Source organism: Gymnodraco acuticeps, unplaced genomic scaffold, assembly GCF_902827175.1.
Source record: "Gymnodraco acuticeps unplaced genomic scaffold, fGymAcu1.1, whole genome shotgun sequence".
Taxonomy (NCBI): Eukaryota; Metazoa; Chordata; class Actinopteri; order Perciformes; family Bathydraconidae; genus Gymnodraco; species Gymnodraco acuticeps.
The window spans coordinates 300,207-317,872 of record NW_022990457.1 but is presented as its reverse complement, the minus strand read 5'-3'; the positions used below and the strand labels follow the sequence as shown (position 1 = coordinate 317,872).

The window sequence follows — 17,666 nt, the reverse complement described above, 5'->3', positions numbered from 1 at the left end:
GGGCCAGAGGCAGGGATCAGGAGGCAGAGGAGACTCCAGCTGGAACACATGGTATGTTCTTATTCTCCTTGCATACATATTCCATTACAGCAGCACAATCTAGTGGCTCTTATATTGAGAAATATGTATTGAAATGTGTTGCTGCACAGGTCACCTTTAGCTCTCTTAAGAGATGGGTGATGTCATTTGTGTACTTTTACTGTACTTACAGTAAACAGAATTCTAGGGTATCATGATTATTTTCTGCTGTTTTATACTATATTTGAGTTTGTTTGTCTGAACACCTTGTTTCTCTTGTGCATTAAGAACACTTGTGTTAGGGCATGATTTAACAATAAATAGGTTATACAGTATAAAATACCACCTACAGCCCGCCCTCCCATGCCACCCTGGAATGACCTCTTGCCCCCCCTTTGCCACCCCATGTAAAATGTTCTAGAACCGCCACTGGCAGGAAGTCTTCGCTGAAAGATCTCTGAATTACCAGTTCGATCAATTACTTTTTAATATAGTTCTAAATTCTGAAGTTTATGGGGCAATGGTTCTACAATATACTAATCTGAGACAGATGTGTTACATTAATGGAAGTCTTACTCCAGAAGTCAACTGGAGGATGGGCGGGAGATAAGTCTTCCTCCTTCTCTCTCTCTTTCTCTCATCCGTCTCATTCACAGTTTCTGTTTCCTCCTTCTCCTCTCTTCTGTTGTCCTGTCGTCCACAAGCATTCACACATACAAAGGCACATTTTAAAACCTGGAGTGATGTAAACCACATTTTACACGCTCACACTATACATTGTGACACACATCACATATATACACACACACACACACACACACACACACACACACACACACACACACACACACACACACACACACACACACACACACACACACACACACACACACACACACACACACACACACACACACACACACACACTCACAAACAAACACACACTTGGTCTCCGGTGGTTACATCACTGGCTGTATGACCGGCCCAGGACAGTGGTACATTGTTTATTTGGTGACAGATTGGCTTTATGTAAGACGTGCACTGCACACACACACACACACACACACACACACACACACACACACACACACACACACACACACACACACACACACACACACACACACACACACACACACACACACACACATACACACACACACACACACACACACACACACACACACACACACACACACACACACACACACACACACACACACACACACACACACACACACACACACACATTGTCTGCCCCCTTTTGTGCTCCAATAATGCACCCGGTTGACTATTCATGCTCATGAAACATTCAGCGTAAGGGATCGTTCACTTATTCACTCACAGTCAGTCTACACAACTCCTGCCAATAACAACACCACACACACACGCACGCACGCACGCACGCACGTACGCACGCACGCACGCACGCACGCACGCACGCACGCACACACCACACACACACACACACACACACACACACACACACACACACACACACACACACACACACACACACACACACACACACTGCCCTGGTCTCCAAAGCATCAATAGGCCCAGTGTGTGTGAGCTGCACCTCCAACAGGAGCAGCTCCACTAACTCCCCCAAAATGACAGGAAGCATCTTTTGTAAATCCCTGCTCATCACTCCAAATAGTGAGGGGTTATATAAGCATGTCCAGTGTTCCTCTCTGATCAGGGAGCCCTCTGCAGCAGGATTAAGCTGCAGGAATATTTGTGGCTCATGCAGAGCGTGTGGTAGATTCTGTGCTGCTGTTGTTTTGCAGCTTAGTAGCTTAAGATGGCAACCACATCACAAGCAAAGCACTTGTTGAAACAATTTAGGGTCCATGTTGGCATGGTGACAGCTCAGAGGGTAAACCTCAGGACTGGATAACTTTCTCTGGCCTTATTGTCCCCTCTTAAACAACCGTGCTGGTGTTTCTTCATGTATAATTCCATTATGACCATTATTAAAATAACAGTCATATCATACACACCACATTGCTACTGTTTCTTTTTAAAACTGAAATCCGTTTTAATTCCTGCCACTTCTTATTTGATGCAATACAAATAAAAACTACTGCATGTATGTCAAATTAAAATGATACCTTGATCTGGGAGAGCTTTGCTGTGAAACTACTGTAACATGTTAAGGTTTAGTTATCTTTGTGTGAGAGTTTGGTTGCAGGCAGAGTGTGTTTTATAACATTTCCCTGCTTACAGTAAGTGCACTCAACTCCATGAGGTATGGCTGGTTTCCATTGTTCCACCTATGAGTTCGATCTGATTTTTTATATAACTGTCCTTTGACTTAAGGAATAAAAGAACTGCGGACAATAATAAGCCAATCATTCTGATGGGTTTTCATCAGAAATGCTGTATTTAAAAATGAGTATTCCATAAAGAGGCCATCGGTAGAACAAACTTCAACTCCATGGATCAACAATAATAAGAAATAATAATAATACATGTTATTTATAAAGCGTTTTTCCTGGTGCTCAAAGTGCTTAATAACAATGTTTTAATGCTTACACTTCGATGTGTTGTCTGGCTCAGGTTCTCATGGCGAAGGAACGGGAAGTTCTTCAACATTGGGAAAGATCCCAGGGTGACGATGCGGAAACGCTCGGGGACGCTGGAGATCGGTTTCCGTAGCGGCGGGCGACCGGAGGACTATGAGGGGGAGTACCAGTGTTTCTCCAGCAACGACCTGGGAGTGGCTCTGTCCAACAAGATCCTGCTGCGCGTCTCCAGTGAGAACACAAACACACTTCCTTTGAAAAGACTTGGACATAATGCATACATTAAAAAATTAACAATATCTTTATTTATTTTTATTTACACATTCAGTAATGACATAGCAGTTACATGATAAGCAAAACCAACAAACAAAATACCAACCAACAGCTCGGTTTTGGACATACATAGGAGGTTACAGTGAGGCTGCCAGATTTATAGAACTGGTCAGATTTGGCCTTTTTGTTGTAAGATATTCCAGGAGAACCAACTCAAATATCATTTTGGGCCAGCCTTTGAGAGATGGGACCTCATCTTTAGTCCGTATTATCATCCAAGAAACTTGTTTCAATTTATTCAGTTATCATTTAGATTATAGAGGTTACAATGCAACAACAAGGTTTTATTGAATGCTTATGCAATGTGACTGTGCACGCTGTCAAATATCTGTTGATCACAAATCCAACCACCAGTAAAGCCCTCTCTAACCTGTAATTCTCCTCCCCTTCCCTCCCCCTTCTACTCCCACCCCCACCCGTCCTCCAGAGGCTCCTCTGTGGCCCAAAGAGGTGCTGGAGCCCGTGGTGGTGACTGAAGGCACCCCGCTGGTTCTACCCTGCAACCCCCCACCAGGCCTGCCTCCTCCGTTCACCTTCTGGATGAACAGCGGTGAGCAACGAATACACACAAATACACACACACATGCACTCAGGACATTTGTCTTTCTCTGCGTGTGTGCTGATGATTTTCTTCCCCACTGTAATAGCCTGTCAAAATGACTCTGTCAACCACTATTGGTGCAGTTGTATTATCATTATGATAGACTGTGTCATTGGAGCAATATTTGTATGGCAATGAAACTGCAGATGACAACTGTTTGTTTACTAGTTTTATATAAAGAGGGAAATAGTAGGGAGTTATGTCCTATCCAACTTTCATATTACTCAAATATATAACTTCCTCCTAAAATGAAACACAGGGTTAGCTTAGAGTCTGACTGCATCTCTCTCATTGTAGCTGCAAAATCATAAAGAAATACAACTGAAAATGAACTCAAACTTAAACTGCCGCTGAGGCACAGGAAGGCAGGCAGGGAATAATGATCTAACGTCCAGGCATGAACAGCATTTTGTTTGTCCAACATGTACGTAATCACCACATGCCCAACTCACCCAGTGCCCATAACTGCCTTCAAAATAAGAGCATACAGGATTACTTTTACTAAGAAAAATAATTACAATAAATAATGATTAATTTAATAGAAACAAAAAACAGTTTGATTACGAAATCCCATGAATCAATGTATAGCTCCAACACTCATGTTTGCTGTTCAATCAGCATCCCCATTTTGTCCCTTTAAAATGTGAGGCTGGAGGTCTATCAGGTCATCTAGAGCAGAGGTTCTCAATTGTTTTTCAGCCAAGGACCCCTTACAAGATAGAGAATACACCAAGGACCCCCTCATTCTGATTTGTGATTTTGGGCTATATAAATAAAAATGGACTTGATTTGACTTGTATGTCCCTTGGAATAATCTGACGTAGCCTATTTTTTACACTTCTATAGTCTTAGTTATGTGAAAGAACAACACAAGAGAAATGTATTAAAAAGATATTGGATATGTATTAAAAATATTTGCACCATCTCAACACAGAATACCCATAAAACAATCAATCAATTAGCTGCAAGTAACACTGTACCTAAAGAAAATATCAAAGGGAAATCAAGAGAAAAGTGATCATTTGAAGTGCATTTCAGAACACACACACACACTGTTGGAGATTTGGAGGGATAACTGGTCCGCTTTTCAAATCTCCGCGCGTTCCTATGAAGCTGGTTATAATACAGGAAGGAATCCATAGCTACAAAGTAACCGTTAACAATAATCTACTTTAATGGCAATATGACAATGCAATACAATCATTACAATACAACATGATATATTACAGTTATATTGCAATGCTTAAGGAGTAATGCCGGCTTACTCCTGCTCTAGTCCGCATACTACAGAGCTACTTTCACCCGAGGGCAGCATGTGAAGAAGAGGCCGAACGCCAGGGATCCACCGGAGATATACCAGAGTAAGAAGGAGGGGTTTGGTGTTAGGTCAGCTGGTCATCTTTTCAGGTCATCTCATTGGGAGACGCAACGCAGCAGGAAACCAAACAGGCTCACTTTACAACCAAAGGTCTCAAGGCCTGCATACCTACACCTCCCCCACAGAGCCATAAAACCCTGTTTACTCCAACCAGCCCAGAATGTTTTATAGCCATTTGTAGTCCTTACATTTATGAAAGGATAAAACAGAGAAATCAATATAAAACACAAACACAGGTATTGTTTGAACAGTATTCACTTAACTGCTACTATTGATAAGCACCAGAGAAACCCAAGAGACCTCTCTTAACCTCACAAACACTGCAGCTAGATCTAAGTTGAATGCAAATCAGGACATGCTCTCCCCTTCCCCCATCTTCTTTTGTCCTCAAAAACACATGTCAACAGGCCCCAAATGCAGCTCACAGTTTTACCCAAATTATTCTCATTTTAAGCTTATCCATAGTTTGCTAACATGAATAAATACAAATATAACTCTACAACACACACACACACAACACACACACACACACACACACACACACACACACACACACACACACACACACACACACACACACACACACACACACACACACACACACACACACACACACACAGGGGTTAAAGTGGGCCGGAACGATCCAGAACAGCGTTCCGGCACCTTCGATTAATAAGTAAATAAATCTGATTGGCAGTTTCATACATAATAATGTCAAGCGAGTTCACAGGGCTGCCAACTCTCACACAATTTACATTTTTCACACGCTCTCAGCCACAAGTCCGTTTTCTCAAGCAGTGAAAAACAAATTCATAACTGATAATGTCATGGTGCGAAAAGAAGACACTTCTGCACATTGCGCAACAGCAGCACCATGACCATCTGAATAGCGATATATATATACAAATGTATTATATTGTAACTTATTCCCATGCATGTTGCTCAAAGTAATCAGTCTCACTTCTGCGTCTCTCCCTCTCCTCTCGCGCCATGCGCACCAGGCAGGAGTGAGAGTGAGTTACCATGGTTACGGGGACGCTCTGTGTCTCTGTCGCTCTGAAACTTCTCGCGATTCCCAATAATATGTTTTTAGTAATATATTACTATATTATAATATATTACATAATTTTACAGTTTGGTTAACATTATACAGGGTTAATGTTTCTTGATTAAATCCAAAGAGGGCAAGGTGGTGTAGACATGTAGGAAATGTGTTTTAAATTACAATTTGTTCACACACACACACACACACACACACACAGAGAGTATGCGGTGCTTTTGCTCTGGCCGGACAATTTTTTGGTGCTTGAAACGAACCGGATTCCGGAGCTAAGAGGCTGCTCCGCTGCGGTGTGAACAGGAAAACCCGGTGCTTTTCAAGCTCCAGCTCCGAGAGAGAGAGAGAGAGAGAGAGAGAGAGAGAGAGAGAGAGAGAGAGAGAGAGAGAGAGACGAGAGAGAGAGAGAGATAGAGAGGAGAGGGAGAGAGAGAGCGATAGTAGAGAGAGAAGATCGATAGAGAGAGAGAGGCGAGACTAGTCAGAGAGAGAGAGATATACGAGTAGCAGCATTCACACCAACGCAACTCCGGTTCAAGCTCCGTGCTAGAGCTTTTAGGTTCAGAACCAGTTCTTCGGTTTAGCTCTGGCTCTTTTCACACCGCCCAGAGTCCGACTGGTAATGCGTCGTTGCGTCATCGTTTGCGTCATGACGTAACCGTTTGCGTGCCTGCTTCATAAAGCCAAATCTTGCGGATGAAATCAGTTGCATTAATTTCTTATGGCTCTATCTGCAGCTTTTCCAGAGTCATTTCTGTGGTTTAGTTATATTCTTATAAAAAAGTGTACTCGTGTCAATAAAGGTTTTTTTAAAACACAACTGCTTCCTAGGTCGGTCTTATTTCTTAAGGTGGACTGAACCATGAGTGTGGAGTAACGTTGTATCTTTCATTTAAATGAACTGTAACCTTCACCCAGGTATGTAACAGCTGTTCTCAAATGAACAAGTGAAGTAAAGTTTAATATTTATAGTTTTATAGATTTATAATGAGTTATAATGAGAGGTGATCAACGTGAATGCTCAGGTTCCACCTTAACACGCAGACACGTTGCTTCACCATGAGCAGAAACCTTTATATATACAGTCTATGGCAGAAACACTGAAACTCTGGTTAAGTTTCTCCATCGTTGTACAAACTGGATACAACGCGGGCTTTTTGTTGTTGTTCAGGAGTTGATCTGTCTCTGCCCCTGCCCCCGCCTCGACGTAAGCGTGACGTATGCGGTGCTTTTGCTCTGGCCGGACAATTTGTTGGTGCTTGAAACGAACCGGATTCCGGAGCTAAGAGGCTGCTCCGCTGCGGTGTGAACAGGAAAACCTGGTGCTTTTCAAGCTCCAGCTCCGAGAGAGAGAGAGAGAGAGAGAGAGAGAGAGAGAGAGAGAGAGAGAGAGAGAGAGAGAGAGAGAGAGAGAAAACTGTCTGCTTAGTTGCAATACTGTAGCTTATGCAATTTAGGCCTATCAATTGTTTATGTAATTTATGTGCCAGTGTGTCCATGGTTTTGAGTCTGTCTGTGTGTTGAGCGCAGCGCCGTCTGCTTTTTGCAGTACAGTAACTAAAGTAAGTTAGGACTAAGCATACCGGTAGTTTTCTGTGGACCTGTCTGTTTTTCATTTACTTCATTTGTAGCCGTAACCGGTCGTTTTAAAAATCTGTCCATCTTCGTAGTATGCTAGCCGTGTTATATATCTATGATGCTTGCAGCGGCGCTCTTTGACTGACGTAACAGTTATTGTTGTTTCCACGGTAACACGCTTGATTTTTAAATGTATCTATTTGTTAGATTTGAACGTAATCTATGAAATATTTTAGATTAAAAAAAAAAAAGATTATTTGTTGAAAAAAAAAAAAATGAAAAAAAATGATATCATGATAATTTAAATTAATGAATCTGAAAACTTTTCACGGACCCCCTGGCAGAGTGCCACGGACCCCCGGGGGGTCGCGGACCCCACTTTGAGAACCACTGATCTAGAGGACGGCTTCATTTCCTTCCTTTCAAGCCGTTTGTCAGCAGTGACCTCTAGGCAGAATGCCTTGCTTTAGTCTTGTATCCCTCCTGCTCTCTCAGGTTCTTTCTCTCAGCAGTTAGACAGGGTCTGGCGTCCTGTCCTCACCTCGCTCCTTTACACTGTATTGTCCTGCTCCCAAGTGTGTGTGCGTCTGTGTGGGTGCTTGGAGACCTTGTGTCCAGCCAGAAAACCACTCTACACCACACAAAGACATGCCCTTTGCAGTTAAAAAGGTAGATAGTGCAGCTATACTAGATGCTCCTTACAATATGTGAACCTAACAGGTGAAAACACTATATATCACACACACACACACACACACACACACACACACACACACACACACACACACACACACACACACACACACACACACACACACACACACACACACACACACACACACACACACACACACTCACACTCACACTCACACACTCACACACTCACACACACTCACACACACTCACACACACTCTCAGATGAGCTACAGTACATCAGTGTGTCATGTAGCCCAGACACTGTAACACGCCAACGCCTGATTAGAACTGCTGGCCCGGCTGCTGATTGGTCCTGAGGCGTTGTCTTGACGACCATACGGCTGGCGTCAGCCGCTGCGGTTTCAGTGTTGATGGCTGTTGATGGCGGTCTGTCTGGACGTCTGTGTGGGGGGTTAACATGTGCCTGTAGCAACTGTAGGATGACACATCAGCTGGGAACCAGAGCTGACTTACAGAGACGCCCAACAGAAGCAGAGGCTGCCATACGGAGGGCCACCTGCCCAGAGTAACAGTCACACACACTCACACACACTCAAACACTGTAAGCCAACAGAAGCAATGTGGGGCTCAGTATCTTGCCACCAGTGCACGCCGACAACTGGACTGTAATTGATGGGGATCGAACCACTGATCTTCCGATTGGAGGACGATCATCTAGCTCCTGAGTCACAGCCATTTACAAACATGAGCATCTAACACACTACAAGGGATGCTATGTTTAGCCTTTGATACAAGATGAGATCAGTTGGTGATGGTAGCATTTGATTTCTGCTTTGTTTCAGACACAAACACTATCTCTGTGTGGGTGAGTGGGGTGATGGGAACCATAGAGATATATATCCTATACCTTTCAATGTAGTACTGCCTAGTAACAGTAATGTGGAAGTTTCTATTAGCTACTGTGCACATTCATTTGTTTACAAAGTTTAATTTCCTCCATCTCATCACTCCAGCCACAAACTGTTCTGTCTGCTGCCGTCTGGCAGGCGGTACCGCGGCATCAGGACTAAAACCACCAGACTCAGGGACAGCTTCATCCCACAGGCCATTAGACTGCTAAACACCTGAGCTCTGTGAAGTTCCTCCATAACTCCATAGCATTGATCTGTTGCAGGTCACACATGTATTTATTACTACAATAAGCAGTTACATTATGTTCTTGTTTATCTTATTCTATTAACATGTATAGACTGCTGTGTTCACATACAACATTCTCTGCAACATTTAGCTTATTGTATTTTATTTGACATGTATGTAGTTTACTTTTACTTCCTTGTCTAGCAATATAAACTTGCACTATTTTATTTCTACTCTTCTTGCTCTAAAAATGTTTTATTGTTTTATGTCTCATATATTGATGTAGCATTGTTGGGGAGATGGGACATTTGCCATAACTAAACTGTAGCTACTGTGCATATGGCAGTGAATCTTGAATCTCTTCCCCTCTGCTCCCTGCTGTGTTCCAGCGATGTCTCCGATCCTTCAGGATAAGAGAGTGTCCATGGGTCTGAATGGAGACCTGTACTTCTCCAATGTTTTGGCCAAAGACGCTCACAATGACTACAGCTGCAACGCTCGCTTCCTTTTCACACACACCATCCAGCAGAAGAACCCCTTCTCGCTCAAAGTTCAGACAAGTAAGTATACAACACACAGATCCATACTGACTTTGATATGTGTTCAATATAGTGACCCCTCAGGTAACAGTGTATGAACTCTGTGGTCCTTTTCTCTCTCAATACCTGCTGTGTGGTTTAGATCACAATCTATTCCAAATGAAGGATGACATATCCCCATCTAGAGGTGATGTCATGATATGACATGAAATACATTCAATCATAACCTTTCATACCATTTTCTCAGTTTGCTGCAGATTAGAGACCATGACCTGTTGGGTGATCTTGATATCATGTAAAGATGTCTCCTTCAGATCTGTTAATGTGTGTGTTCAAGTTCTCTGTGTGTGTGCCTGTGTTTTCAGCAGAGCCGTATGATGAAACATCTTACAATGCCACTGACCCCTATGGTGGTGAGTAACTTCCTGTCAGGACAGCTCTACTTCCTGTCCGTATTCATGTCCCACAGTAACATGGCTAGCACACTAACCTGCTAGCTCAGTGAGGGTTCCAGCGGTGACCTCACGCTGACCTTAGGCACTAATTTAACCTCCTAACCTTCATGTAGAAAAGTGAGCTCGGGTGATGTCAACTGATATTTGATACTTTTGGATATGAAGTATTTAAAACCTTGTCTACATGTTTTTAGTCTACATGAGTTTTAAGTAGGGGCAAAAATCACATTTAGATCATTCAAAAAAATGGTTATAGTATTTCCTGTTTTCAACCAACACACATCATATAACCCAGACAAGAGATACTGCCACTTTGAGCAACGTGTGAGCAACATCATTAGAACATGTTTCAATTATTTCTTGATACATACTAATCAAATGTTGTCAGATCACTTTGGGGACCCGAGGATTGTGACCAGGAAAGCTGGGCTAACTGAATTTAGTCAAAACAATTGTTGAATTTGTCCCTTTACTAAAACCAGTGTGACAGGAATTGAAATGTTAGTACTTTTAGAAAGTGTTGAGTCATTTCATCCTCTCAGCATGGACATAGTTGGATTAACAGCAGATTTCATCCGTTAATGTGTCAGTGCAGTGTAGAATGAGGGACAGGACCAGATGTGACTTCCAATAAAAGACTAACCTCTCTGACCCCTGTATAAACTCACACAGTGGAAAATGTATTCATCTTGTTTACTCCATAATTCCACCTTTAAATCAATGTTAAATGATCACATGTAATGAATAAACATACAGTGATTAACACGCAAATCATCCATCATTGAACTGTATTGCACATGCAGTAGAGAAGGAGTTTATTCATTATGACATACACCTATTGAATCTGCCCATAGCTGGAGGGCAGAGATCAGCCAAAGTGGCAACATATATGCCTTTCTCTGAACAGGGGGGGGGGGCTGTATGGGTGACGAGGGGGGCAGTGAACCCCAGGGGTGGATGGGATATGTCCCAAAGGGAGGAGATAGACTGGGCTGGCTCCGAGGCCCAGTGGGACTGAAGACTCGACGAGGCTTAGGTCACATGATGAATATTCAGTGTGGATTCATGCTGGGGTCCAGTCATATATATTTATGGAAATAAGGTTTGCTGCATCCTACTTTCATGTGTGCGCGACTCACATATTTCTAAATCCTCACATGCGACCACTCATATCCAGGGTTGGGAGGGTTACTTTAAAAATGTAATCCGTTATATTACCTGAATCAATCATTAACGTAATCTGAGTAAGTAATGTAACCTGATTACTTCACGTTACTTTTGGATGTCCTCAAGATCAAATGCAATGCAAATAGATCCAAGAGAAAAGACAAATCAATAAAAGGTTTTTTAGTGTATTATTTAAGACAACAGAACAATTTGCCTTTGGAAAAGATGAAACCAAGATATTTGGATCAAAAATGTGTCCTCTTATATTTGAGGCTTACAGAATAGTATAGTTTACAAATGCTGTTAAACAAATGAGTTAAAAGCACACACAGTATTTTTGTTTGCTAAATCAGGTTTCCACCTATTGCATAAATATCCTGATTATGCAATACAGTTACATGTAATCCATTACTCCCCAAACCCGCTCATACCCACACAGAAACACACACGCTAGCTATTTGATCACTGATCTCTTAAGAACACACACAGAAAAAACACAACCCTGTCTTTTTTGTCAGTGGGAGGGGGTATACATCTGCAGTGCATCCTGGGAAGCCTTGCCAGCCTCATCAGCAGGATGTCATGTCTCCAGGGTGCTCTCTGCATTGCCGTAGCTCACTCTGTAGCGATTGTGTACTGGATGATCAGCATTTCTTACCTTCAACCTCCTTCTCATGTCCCCCTCTGTTCACTCCTCTTCTCCTCACAGTGTCACTGACCATAACAGATCCTCCTTTTCCGACCGCCGGAGAAACTAACCGCTAACAGATGCTTTAATCCCACATAGATCTGCATCACAAAAGAGGCTAATGCTAATTTAATCCCACACATCTCTGCAAGCTCCAGCTCTCTGCTGATTGGATTGTATGTCCACAGTGTTAACAGCATCTGTCTCGTGATTGGATCAGACTGGAAATGTGCATATAGAATGTAGTACAGATCAAAGGGCCAGCTAAATCAATCTTGGCATCAAACACATCAATTGGAAATGAATGTAAATGTTCAGTCAGTGGTGTAGTTCCAAACAATATGAGTCAAATATCAATGATAATGCTGCATACAGTCAGATTGTAGTACAGGGTCAGCCTTAACCTGTATAGGCATTAAGCTGAATGGCAAAGGGTAACTCTAAACTCATGCCATGTTAACTAGTTAGCCTGCATAGACTGATGGATGATCAGGTTTTATTACAATTTGTTTTTTTCCCATTGGAAATAAATCTTAGCTGTCATACATATGATATGGTGAGAACTCATGTACAGTAGAAGAGAAAAGTAAGGAAAACAGTTCCATAACGGTTTATAAACCCACTTGGTTCAAGTTTTCTGTGCAATTAAGGGTTATAATGGCCATTCCAGCTGCACCCTCTTTACTTTGACTTCCAAAATGGGCCTTACAAAGTGAAACCTTTAAAGTTTTCATCTTACATAAATACTTTTGCATTTTAAATGACTCAGTATTCTTTACCGTAGATAAAACAGGAAATTGAGTTCACGCTGATACACGCAGGATTCAAATGCCACATACGTCCTGGAAACACAGACAGCGCTCTGCAGTTTGATCACACCCCACACTGACTGATTCATTTAGGCTCAAACGTTTTGGGTCCAAAACTTTGTTCCAACCAACTGTGGAAATACTGAGACTTTCTCTATAGAACTGTATAAATAAAATGTACATTCAGCAAAGGTTTCAAATAGATCTTTATCATCAATCCTCCTCCCCAGTCATTCGCTATGTGTGGATTATTGAAGGCCTCACAACCTACTGTAGAAGCCAACTCCACACAACACAGGGTTCTGTTCTAAAGGCTGCTCTGGTTTTGGCAAGGTTACACATGCTTAAGCCAAGCCCTACAGGGAGGTTTAACAGCAGTTTGTTTAATAGCGGCAACTAGAGTCCATGACCTAAAATACGGTTTAGTTTGATGTTTAATAAAGCAGCTGATAACACTTGCAGTGTTCTGCTGTAATGAGATTAGTTTGAGCCTTTCATGACAATCTTTCCCATCTCTGTCCCCTCGCCAAACCTAAAGCAAGATCAATGACTCCATTGTTGTTTCTGCATCTCCTAATGTCTTCCTGTGAGACAAGCCAGAGGGTGTTAAACCCATTTACAGGCCGCTCTGGCCCCTCAACAGACTGCAGGGAGAACCAGAGCCTGGCAGGGATGGAACACAGCCACGAGGAAATGATGGGAATAATAGTGTTAGATTAACTTCTCAGTAGGAGGAGGATGTGCAGCCCCTTGTAAGAAGTCTTGGTACACAGATCACCTGCGGTGTGTGTGTGTGTGGGTGTGTGTGTGTGTGTGTGTGTGTGTGTGTGTGTGTGTGTGTGTGTGTAATAACCCCACCCTGTCCTTGTCTGCAGGCCGTAAACTTGCAGAGTCCACGCCCACCTTCCTCTCACCCTCAGGGAGTGAGAGCTCCAAGATGGTGCTACGAGACGAGCAACTGCTGCTGGAGTGTATCGCTGCTGGACTGTGAGCTCACACACACACACACACACACACACACACACACACACACACACACACACACACACACACACACACACACACACACACACACACACACACACACACACACACACACACACACACACACACACACACACACACACACGCGCACACACACACACACACACACACACACACACACACACACACACACACACACACACACACACACACACACACACACACACACACACACAGTGCTATAGACTGTGCTATAACTTTGGCCGGCCAAATTGTCAGTAAGTAATTGACATCATTTCTGTAACTTAAACAAACAACAATAATTGTACTTTATGAGGTTTTGAGCGCCTCATGACTTTATACTGAACCAAAAGTGTTGTACTCTTGATCAATGCCTTGTCTCCTTTGTCCCACATTGAATGTGCCCCTCTCATAAAAAAAAACTCACCTCTGTCCTTCCCCTACAGGCCGACCCCCGCCATCAAGTGGTTTAAGAAGGGGGGGGACCTGCCAGGGCGGGCGAAGTTTGAGAACTACAACAAGACCCTGAAGATCATCAACGTGTCGGAGGAGGATGCTGGGGAGTATGTGTGCATGGCCAACAGTCATTTAGGCAGCATACGCCACTCCATCTTTGTCCAGGTCAAAGGTGAGGAGGCTACAGAGGTTATGTGTTTATTAAAATATGTGTTTGAGTCCCTCGTGCTGATCTGCCTCTCTGTGTCCCACAGCGGCTCCTTATTGGCTGGACAAACCTACGAACCTGGTGCTGGCCCCGGACGAGAACGGGCGCCTGGTGTGTCGCGCAAACGGAAACCCCAAAACCAACATCCAGTGGCTGATCAACGGACAGCCCATAGACAGTAAATATTCCTCCTGTCTTTGTTCTTATAAATATTATTCAATATATAATACCGGTCACTTGGCATTGCAATTATTTTAAACAAATGAAGACTTGTTTTTTTTATTACAAAATAACAAATTAAACTGAAGGTTGCAAATTGCTCCACAGATTTCCATTTTATGCTTTTATAATTGTTAAAAATCAATTTGTGAGTCTATATTTAAAAGCAGTGTTACAGCCAGGTCTGACCACTTGGCATGAGGCTCAGTAACCCATGTTATAGTTATGCACACTTACTTTCTTGGAGTTTCTCCGAACATAGTGTCTTTAGGTGATCCACTTTCTTCAATATTATTATATTGTTATTCCATAGCACACAATACAAATGTTCCTCACAGAAAAGTGTGTGTTTATATATATCCTCAGCATAGGAGGCTTACCAATTGACAGAGTTATTTTTATTTAAGTACAGGTCAGAAGTTGTTGGGAAAAATGATGTTATCCAACAGCTTTATCAGGGTCTTAATACTGATGTCTGTCAAGTATGACCGTGTGATATAACGCCTGCCAGTGTAACATCATCTACTGTAAGCTATAATGTCCTATTTCAAACAGGAGCTCTCTTGAATTTAAAACAAGTTTGTACTTTCAAGAGAGTTTGCTTAATCTGAAATGCGCCCTGCTAGCGAGCCTCACAGAAAAATTAGATACATTTTTTTTGCAAATGTTCTTGCCTGAGGCCCTGCGTCTTTCAAAAAGACGATATGTAGTCCAGATATAGGGGAACCGGCTTGGCATGATAAAGACAAACAGGTTGTAAGGTTTATTATTCACGGACCATCAAAGTTACGACTCATCAAATCAAGTTTAGAATATGTCTTTACTGTATATCTTAAAATGCTTTCTGTAAGGCTGTAACACTCCATTCTGTGCCCCCCCCCCCCCCTCAGGCTCTCCACACAACCCCAGCAGACAGGTGCAGGGGGACACCCTCATCTTCCGCTCGGTACAGATTGGAAGCAGCGCTGTGTACCAGTGCAACGCCTCCAACGAGCATGGCTACCTGCTGGCCAACGCCTTCGTCAGCGTGCTCGGTGAGACACACATTCAGAATGGGTGCTGAGCAGTCACGAGCCTGCGCTGAAGTTACAGGTCTCTCTGTAGCCCTGAAATCTCTAAAGCAGATACGCATCCAGACACAATATCTTCAATAATCACATTTGGATAGCATTTTGTGAAAATCTTTTCCCCATATATTTACACTTATACTTCTCTTGTTTTCATTTGTGTTGCATTTTCCAGAAGTATACACTTCAATAAACACACATTAGTTATATTATGAATAACATACAGTATGTGCTTTTCTACAAAGTGTTTGGCTGGATAAGAGAATATTGGGATTGAGTTTGTATGAAACATAAAATGTTGCTAAAGCATCGAAACCATTGACATTGTAAGAATTGAATTGGTAAATGTGTGATCCGCTGTGCTCTCTGCAGACATGCCTCCGAGGATGCTGGCTCCTAAGAACCAGCTGATCAAAGTCATCCAGAACAACCGCACCTTCCTGGACTGTCCCTTCTTCGGCTCCCCTCTGCCGGACCTGCGCTGGTGAGCCTCTCACCACATGTTGGTTACTCAGATGCAGAAATATTTGTGTAGTCATCATCCTCTGGAGCAGTGATTTCCAACCGATGTGCCGTGAGAGATGGTCAGGTGTGCCGAAGTTGTGCTATTCACTAAATTGGTCCAAAAATGCAAATAACTTGCCATCGTTGTGCGTCTGTGCCTGCAATGTAGCAGCTAGCTAAGTACTTAAATACTCTTCTGTGGCAGTAGCTAGCCCGTTAAAACAGTAGCATTGAGTGATGTGCGGGAGAGGTTGCGTTGAGAAGACGAACACGCTGGATGAATATTTGGAAAAACTGAACCGGATCCTGGACAACATCCAACCCAGAGGAAGATCCTAGTATGAGTGGTGGTAAAATAAAGAAACAACGGTGAGCTGGAGGCAATACAGCAAAAGTTATCTTTCGTTTGGATTTGGAACACAGACTATTTTGTTAGCCTTCGTAAACAAACTGAGAAATAGGTAACATTTCTGAGAAACACCACAAAGGTGCCTGAGAGAGCTCTAAGCTAGCTATTAGCAGCTGAACTTGTGGCCAAATTGAAAGCCTTGTCATTAAATCTTCATTATATCGTCATTTTATATACGCTGTTTTAAGCTACAGCGTGTCATTTGTTCCTTGTTGGTGAACCGTGGGATTTCTTTAATGTTAAAACATTATCCACCGGGGCTCAAAAAACACTGCGCTAGAGGACCATGTGTATTTGAGCAAGTGCTACTATATTATGGAATGTACTTGTTCATACTCTGTGTTTTGATGTGTGTAGGTTTAAGAACGGACAGGGCAGCGGGCTGGATGGCGGGCAAGTAACCGTGTTTATGTCACGGCACACTGGAGATCATACGGGCCAGAATGGAGGGACGAGGGGGACCTACACCTGTGTGGCCAGCAGCATGCTGGGAAAGGCCGAGAACCAGGTCCGCCTGGAGGTCAAAGGTCAGTCACCACTGCTGCCCTCAGACTGATGCTGATATTAAATCCTGTAACCATGCAAGACTCATGTCCAGTTATGACTTCTTCATGGAATCCCATGACCTGGTTTGGTAAAAGAGGACATTTGTGTTGCATGAAATGACTTCTTTCCCTTTTTGCCAAACAGCCCGCCACCGCTGGACATTTTCAAATCTCTCGTGCCTTTAATGAAACTGCCTTAACTTCTCTTTACCAACAGGTACCATTTTTGTTTTCGTTACAATTTGTCAGGTCAAAATGGAAAGTAGGAACCCCATATTTAAAAAGCACAACAATCAGTTACAAATAGA

General features: G+C 42.8%; 1 protein-coding gene across 31 annotated transcripts in view; it reads left to right on the top strand.

Moving 5' to 3' along the window:
- Positions 1–17,666, top strand: part of nfasca (neurofascin homolog (chicken) a) — a 114,352-nt gene that overhangs the window by 55,744 nt on the left and 40,942 nt on the right. For 18 of the 31 annotated variants that reach the window (XR_004569963.1, XR_004569961.1, XR_004569960.1 and 15 more), the window contains 11 exons: positions 2,581–2,777; positions 3,307–3,429; positions 9,677–9,847; positions 9,969–10,013; positions 10,192–10,239; positions 13,821–13,932; positions 14,397–14,578; positions 14,661–14,792; positions 15,724–15,867; positions 16,273–16,384; positions 17,171–17,340. Coding sequence is in view for 27 of the 31 variants with exons in the window: in XM_034225787.1 (XP_034081678.1) it covers positions 2,581–2,777; positions 3,307–3,429; positions 9,677–9,847; positions 9,969–10,013; positions 10,192–10,239; positions 13,821–13,932; positions 14,397–14,578; positions 14,661–14,792; positions 15,724–15,867; positions 16,273–16,384; positions 17,171–17,340 (1,436 nt within the window). In the remaining 4 variants the exon portion in view is untranslated. The remainder of the gene's footprint in view (positions 1–2,580; positions 2,778–3,306; positions 3,430–9,676; positions 9,848–9,968; positions 10,014–10,191; positions 10,240–13,820; positions 13,933–14,396; positions 14,579–14,660; positions 14,793–15,723; positions 15,868–16,272; positions 16,385–17,170; positions 17,341–17,666) is intronic. The other 13 variants (XM_034225811.1, XM_034225800.1, XM_034225813.1 and 10 more) reach the window with 6 other exon arrangements.